Genomic DNA, 8,014 nt, shown 5'->3' on the forward strand with positions numbered 1-8,014 from the left:
CTTTGTACTGAAAAAAAATCTACACTTGGATAAATTACCCTAAAAATTAAGAGATTATATTCAGAAAAATTCATTTTCCTCTTTTTTTTTTTTTTTCATTTTCCTCTTTTTAATCTCTATTTTTTGTTTCCACAATATTTCTCAGCTTTTTTCGTGTGACATAAGTCATGTACCATAAAATTCACCCTTTCCACTGCCCAATTCAGGGGTGTTCAGTATACTCACAGAACTGTGCAGCTCCCACTGTGATCGGATTTTCCAATGTGCCATCACCCAAGAAAACACGCCCCGCTCATAGGCAGTGGCTCAGTCTCCTGGCAACCATTAATCTACTTTCTGCAACGAGGGCTCACGCACAGAGAAGGGGGGAAATCACTTAAGGTAAGAAGCCCTGGATTCAGAGACACAAATACGGGCCGCCCCGGGGGGCTTGGATGTTTGCAAATTACACGTATGTGAGTCCACATGGCCATTAGAATGTGTCACTGTCAACTGTCATCCAAGTGGAACTGCACTTATCTAGTGTGAGAATAAAATCTTGATCTTTTTAGAACATTAATTAAATGGGTTTTTTATGAGTTAGCTTTCAGGAACTGTGCGACTACAAGAATTAGGCATTTATCCACAAGCCTCTCACCTCTGGAGTCCTTCGAAATCGGATAGAGAGCCTTTGAGTCAAATTGCAAATGCTGTCCATATTATAATACAGTATTATGTAACCAGGATCATTCTAAGGCATTGGGGTTCCTTAACTCAACAAAAGCATTCTGTTCCATTTACTGGGGTTTTCTTACCAAGGTGAGACTGGAGCTCCCAAGGACAAGAGTCAGGAAATCCCCACTGTTCTGGGATGCAAAAATCTGGTTAGAATTAAAGCCAGAAACTCTATAAACTACACAGGAAGGGTGCATGCCTGAATTCACAAATTCGTTGTAAACTTGTGACTGCATTTTTCTCTAAAAACTGTGGGAAACTAACACAGAGGGAAATATGATGAGGACTATATTCCCTAACTTACAACAGAGGGAATCTGGAAAGCTAGTATTCCAGAGTAAGAAAGCCTCCACTTTGGTTAGAGGTAAAATCCAAGTACATTATCCTGCTTTAAATATCGTTCCCACAGATTCTCCCTTAACAGCTTTGCTGCCTTAAACACATGGTTGATTGCAGCTCCACATAGAAGCAGACATCCTTTTCTCTCTTCCTCCCATGACACCCAGCCCCCCCTCACACCCTCCCCCAATGCAGGTGTTAGGTTTCACCTATGAGTTCAGGGACCTTCATGTAGTTACCACTCACCTTGTGATGCATGTAACTACTGAATATGCATGTCATATGGCTACCTATAAATGTCCCAAGATAGTAAAGGCTCTCTTTCACTTCTCCCAGTTCCACACGGACCATCAAGAGGGGCTGAGGTGAGCATGCTACCACAAAATGTGTCTGACTCCTTTTTTTAGTCTCTCTCCTATCTTTCCTATCCTCTATGACTTTACTATAATCTTCATATATCATCGCCGTACAACTGCGCATACTGGCCCTTCAGTTGTTGGAGGCTGGTTTCCTCTGACAAAAAACAAACCATAACTGTTGCTCCTTTTATCTGTCCAATATTCATATATTCAAGTTCAAATTACAAATCCCCAGAATTCCTCAGCCTCTGAATCTGGACTGGCCTGACATTCCTCTATGCTCCTAACTCACATCCATCTCTGATCCTAGTTCCCACACATCCAAGCTCCAAGCACTGACCACTCTGTGCTTTTAACTCCTCATCTAAAACCTAACCATGGGCACATTAAAAAAAAAAATGTCGAAAAGAGAAAAATCATATAGCGGAAAAAAAAGGTTGGTGGGGGGCAGATACAGAAACATTTTCACTTAGTGCGTATGACTCAATCAGGAGCCACGTTAACACATTTAGTACTTATCGGACATGCCACCTTTGTATAGACATCTATGCCCGCCTTTCTTCTCCAGCAATGCCAGACAAGACTCTGGTTTAGGTTTGGAGAAAACCCCACTGAGGTCCTGCTGCTGCGTGGAATCACGTCAGCTCAATCTGGTAATTGAGCAGTATTCTGTTGACACCTACGAATCTGAAACCCTGGAGTAAGCCAGAAGAATAAGAGTTTGGGAATCGCAGATGGTGACAGAACTGAAAAGGAAGGAGACAACACTGAACTTTCTGTTTCTCATAAAACATGAGAACGGAACTTAAGCTATGCATTTTATTATCTGAAAATCATCAAGCCCTGAAAAGTGCTTCATGAAAATGAATACATATGAATATAAAGCAAAACAACAAAGTAAAACCCATTGTTGTGGAGGCGATGACAACTCAGAGACACAACATGGAGCAGAGTGCACTGCCCCCCAGGGCTCCCACGACTGCAGCCTTCAGCAGCAGACTCTCCAGCTTTCACCCACAGCGGGGCGGGGGCTCCAACTATCAACTTTCTGATTAGCAGTCAAACACTTTAACCACTGTGCCATGAGGGCTCCTTTGGCTTAATATGGAATTTAAAAACTAAAAACCAAACAAACAAAAAAAACCTCTAAGAGGTGTAAAACATAAAATGTGAAAAAGTAAGAAAGAAAAAGCAACTTTCACATGCACCTGTAAAGCTGCCACCAGGCATTTTAGCAAAACCACAACTGTGCCTCTATTTACCATACCTGAGCATACTGTGGGGCCAGGCTGCATGTTAATGAAAGAATACAAAACAGGGAAACGTTAGCAGAATCAACTGGAAAGCGGTTGCATGGAGAAGCACAAAACTAATTTACAGGCTTTTATAATCTGTATTTAACAGGGATTATTAGTTTTACAGCTTATTTTTAACTCAGTTAACCAACCACACTCTTAGTTATGAGCATATGACCCAGGGGATTATTTTATTTGTTAAAATGTTTTGTCCTTTTCAGATTCCAGAACAAGTTGTAAGATCAAGTCAATTGTTAAATTCATTTCATTTTAGAAGAACAGAAGTATTCCTTTTAGGTTGTATGTACTTTATGTCATTAATAAAATAAAGACTACAGCCTTAGTTTGGCATCAGATATAAACAGCTATGTCAAAAGTAAGTACTATCTCAAATCTAGAATAAAACCGTTTGCAGCATTAAATATAAAATATACATTTTAACTGAAAAAAAGAAAATAGGAAGCTATCCTAGTAACACTACTCGCTTGTTTATCAAGTCAATTCTGACTTCAGCGACTCTACAGAACAGGGCAGAACTGCCTCTGTGGGTTTCTGAGGCTGGAAATCTTTATGGGATCAGACAACCTCATGTTTTCCCTCAAGTGCAACTTCTGGGCTTGAACGGCTGATGTTGTGATTAGCAGCCCAATGCATGACCCACTATACCACCAGGGCTCCTGGTAACACTATTCAGAAAAGAGAAATCATGTTTTCCACATTGTATGGCCCTACAGTTGTTCACAACCTCAGTAGCTCCCATTTGCAACTGTTAAATACATTCAGAAACACGGCAGGCAGCCATTGGCTCAGCATCATGACCTTGCAGCAGCACAAGGGCTGAGCCCACGTTAATACTTACTTCTCTTCTGTGACACGGCCTGCAAGCACGCCGTGACAATGTCACAGTTCTTCTGCACTTTATGCAGAAGCCTGTCTTTCTGCTTCAACTGCCGGAGTAACTTTGCCGACTGAGTGCCAATTCTGTACTTCAGCTCTTGAAGGATCGTCTTCAGCTCACTGGTGTCTATTAGAGAAGAAAAAAATTAAACGCAGAGAGATAAATGCTTTGAGAAGCACACAAATTCCAGTGCTGTGTGAGTCAAAAGGTCCACTTTAACTTACCCTGGATTGTCACGTATGAGAAAGGCACTAAGCCATCCTTTCATCTTCTGTCCTCACCTATGACACAAATACCTCAAGTTGCATCCTGGAGGCTACCACTAACCCATGAGAAAAGACCCTTCCTTTTGAAAATTTACCTTTTATTGCCTGGAAACTGCCATATGCATTTGTGTCACTAATGAGCTCAGAGAGCAAGCTTGCAGTCAGTTACTTTAGTACTAAACCTAATAGCTGATAACAATATTTTTTTAAGCGCATAGCTTTGTCTGTAAATAGCCCAGCTGAAAGTAAATATTACTACACTTTCTAATGTAGATGAATGTGGCAATTCTGGTTTGGTTTTACATGGACGAATAGTTTCCTGATAGCCTGTTAGGCACAATTTTTTATCTCACAGACTCAGTGATTTCTCAACTCTGGTAGAAAGTCTATTTCTTTTTCCTTTAAAACCCGCCAAGGATAATTCTACATTCATAATACTGATTTCTCAACAGCAGCCTGAGAATGAGAACTGTCAACAATCTCCCTAAGAATAATCCTGCTGGCTTGGAAATTTTGTTCTCCACACTCAGTGTCATCCTTCATCACTAGAGGGGACCTGAGACACAGCCGAAGCTTTCCACTCAAGCAGCAATGGCTAGACCCTCATTAGGTAGCGGGATGGGGGCTGACTCATTTTTAAAGGGATTTAGAAAACCCGCAGAGGATCAGGAAAATGTAAAAGATATGCTCAAAAGTAGGAACATTACTCCAGAGGTCAAAATGAACTTCCGGGGTCTATCTAAAGAGAGTCTGAGCAGTCTTTAACAACTGTCATACCTGACAGCACCCGGGAAGATGAACACGACCTTGAGTCCCAAAGAATTGCCTTTGGGTCAGCCTGGGTGATCTTAGACAAACGAGTCCCAGACCGTGCCCAGCCCCCTGGATTCCTCTGTGAACCTAATGTGATGGCCTCTGTAGACTACACTACAAAAATACCTTCAACAAGCACAAGGAAGTACTATGAGGTCTTCCTCTCAGTTGGAGGTCAAGCTGGTGGGATACGACGGGAAGAAAAGGCACATTAGGATTTGGGCGCTCTAAGATTCAACTATTGGTCTACACCCATCCACAAAAAGACCAGACTTGAGGGTATGAGAGAAACTGGTGGGCCCCTGAGACAGTGACCCTTGGACACCCTTCACACCTGGACCCATCCCCAGAGATCACCCTGCAGCCAAACTACAGTCAGGCCTATCAGGGACACAATACACTTGGTGACGAATGTACTCAAGGAACCAGGCCAGGCCAAAGGGCCGCTTGTGCCCAAAGCAAAACCAAGAAGGCAGGAAGGAGCTGGACAGATGAACAGAAACTGGGAACACTGACAGAACTGCCAGCTCTACAAAGCGGGCATAAATCGCTGCATGGAAAAAGATTTTGTTCTGTAAATGCTCACACAAACCACAATGACTAAAAACAAAAATATTTTGGTTTGAAAGATGATTACAGGTGTGGACAAGTTATCAAGAGGGGCCAGAGGTTCTCCATTGCTAGATCCCTTCAGGCAAAACAAACACTTTCTATTTACATTTTCTTCTAGAAATAAAAGATAGCGAAATATCACCTTGCATATAAATGATGCTTTTGCTCAATGACCGAATTTTTACATTATCTCATTTTCAGTGATTCCTAAGATATCTCTGTTATGTCGAGTTGTATGTATTGTCTTGTAAAATGTTCACGGCTTGAAATGCCTTCTACTATACCTGCTGGCATATGAGCACCTGAGGACAGGAGCCTGGTCTCCTTTATCCCTGCACACCCTACGGAATCAGACATAGCACCTCCTACCCCTCTAAAGAAGGGGAACAAGATAGTGTGCTGTCAAAGTGTTGACACTTTCCTCTCTAAGGAACTTCAGTAAGAATAAAAACTATACATAACACGGAACACTCTATATATACATAAATAATACTGCCTGCTCCCGTAGCATCCTCATGGTCTTTCCAGTGTTTGCACCCATTCTTGCAAGCCTTCTGTCCATCCATCTCATGGAAGGCCTTCCTTTTTTCTTCACCAAGGGACTGGCTCCTCCTAAATCGCATGTCCAAAGTACACGAAAGGAAGTCTCCCCATTCCTGTTTCTAAGAAGCATTCTAGCTGTACTTCTTCCAAAACAAATTTATTCACTCTTCTGGAAGTTCATGGTATATTCAACATCTTTGTCAACACCATAATTCAAATGCATCAATTATTTTTCAGTCTTCCTCATGAATAGTTCAACTTTAATATGTATAGTATGAGGCAACCGAAATTACTATGCTTTAGTCAAACACATCTTTATCCTTAAAAGGATAGCTCTGCTCCTTCACACTTTTAAGAGGCTATTAACAAATGTGCCCAAAGCAATACATCACTTTTAGTTCTTGACGGCTGCTTCCATAAATATTGAATGTTCATCCAAGTAAAATGGAGTGATAGAGGAAGCATCAAAAGAAGATAGAAAGAATACAGTCACTGTACCAAAAAGAAGTAGTTGACATTCAACCATTTCAAGAGGTAGCATGTGAGCAAGAATCAATGGTACTGAAGAAGTCTAAGCCACGCTGATAGCATTAGACAAAAACCAGGCTTCAGGAACTGATGGAATGCCCACTGAAGTGTTTCAACAAGCTGATGGAGCATTGGAAGCACTCACTCATCTTTGCCAACAGATTTGGAAGATAACTATTTGGCCAACTGATTGGAAGAGATTCATATTTCTACCCATTCCGAAGAAAGGTGACCCAACAGTATGTACAACTTAAAGAACAGTATATCCTTGATAGCCCAAGCAAGTCGAATTGTGTTGAAGACCATTCAACAACAGTTACAGCAGCACCTTGGCAAGAAGCTGCCAGAAATTCGGGCTGATTTCAGAGCAGGACATGAAACCAGGGGTGTCATCGCTGATGTCAGATGGATCGTGGCTGAAAGCAGAGAATACCAGAAAGATGTTGACCTGTGTTTTATTGACTCTGCAAAGGCATTCAACTGTATGGACCATAGCAAACTATGGATTGCCTTGAGAAGAATGGGAATTCCAGAACAGAGCTGAATCCCTGACAGCGAGAGGAAAGAATCAACCATCCTATCACAGGTTTTCAGTATTAGCTGAGACTCTTAGTGAAGTCAGAGTAAGGCTAATTTTTTTTTTTTTTACCTTTTGGAAAAGGTCAAAAAATCTAATAAGCATCATTATTTAGGCAGACAGCTAAATTCTAAATTTCCATCACCTGGCTCTTCAGCACTCTCATGATATTTACCAATCAAGGTGCAGGTATTTGTGGTCGTGATGGTGGTCAGCGCAAACGAGTTGATTTCAACTGGTAGCACATAGTAAAATTGCCCTTGTTTTTCTAGGCCGTACTGCTTGACAGGAGCTGCTCAGCAGGTCTTTCTCCCGCAGAGTAGCTGGATGGGTTTTAAATGCCAAGCTTTTGATTAGTAGCTGAGCATTAACTCTGTTGCCACCAGGATCCCTTTCATGTGTGTGTGTAGGGCCCTGAAAGAGGGCACCTTTCATCCTGTTCCCATCACTATGGGAGAGAAAGGCTCAGTGGGCAGTAAGATTGGAACTTGGACTGACTAAACTTTTAAAGGTCACTTGTAGCCTTGCGAAGCTGCACCTCTCCGTTCAACCTTAGCTTCCCAATTTCCCTCTTCCAAACAGAAACGAATCACCACAAATCCCTCAGTAATAGGGAGTGAACAGTCTGGTAAAAAGAGAAAGTCAAATCTTAACCCTTGAGAGGCGTGTCGGAGTTTGGAAGTACTAACCGCTAAGGAACTTTTGCAGGAGAAAAGGTTTTTTCACCTTTCCCAGAAAGAATGACACTCTAGAAAACCCAGAGGCGGTTCTCCCCTATCCTACGGGGTGGCCTCGATGGCAGTGCGTTTGATATTTTGGCAAGAACTCTGAGCATAAACATACACTCTGAGAACAATCAAATAAGCATAGAACCTGAAAGGGTAAAACTCCAGGCAAAGTGACAGGCAGGGCAGAGGAAGGTGGGAGGCATCTTTAACAACCCGCTTTAAAAATAATCATCATCACAATAAAATAAGCCTTTATTAAGAAGCCTTTACAAAGGAAGCTGAAATCTATTTACGCAGGTTTGCAAAAGCTGACAGATTTAGTTTCTGAACATTTTGTTTCTT

At 41.8% G+C, this 8,014-nt stretch overlaps 1 protein-coding gene across 1 annotated transcript in view; it reads right to left on the reverse strand.

Annotated features, from left to right (window-relative positions):
* The window catches only part of TBC1D30 (TBC1 domain family member 30), a 79,500-nt gene extending 74,472 nt beyond the window's left edge, over positions 1-5,028 (reverse strand). Inside the window, exons 1-2 of the mRNA XM_045288936.1 lie at positions 5,019-5,028; positions 3,567-3,731 (exon numbers count right to left, since the gene is read on the reverse strand). Of these exons, the coding sequence (XP_045144871.1) occupies positions 3,567-3,731; positions 5,019-5,028 (175 nt within the window). The remainder of the gene's footprint in view (positions 1-3,566; positions 3,732-5,018) is intronic.
* Positions 5,029-8,014: the final 2,986 nt, after the last annotated feature.

This window comes from Echinops telfairi, unplaced genomic scaffold (genome assembly GCF_000313985.2).
Source record: "Echinops telfairi isolate 266 unplaced genomic scaffold, ASM31398v2 ScPeMD7_2;HRSCAF=8, whole genome shotgun sequence".
In the NCBI taxonomy this organism is placed as follows: Eukaryota; Metazoa; Chordata; class Mammalia; order Afrosoricida; family Tenrecidae; genus Echinops; species Echinops telfairi.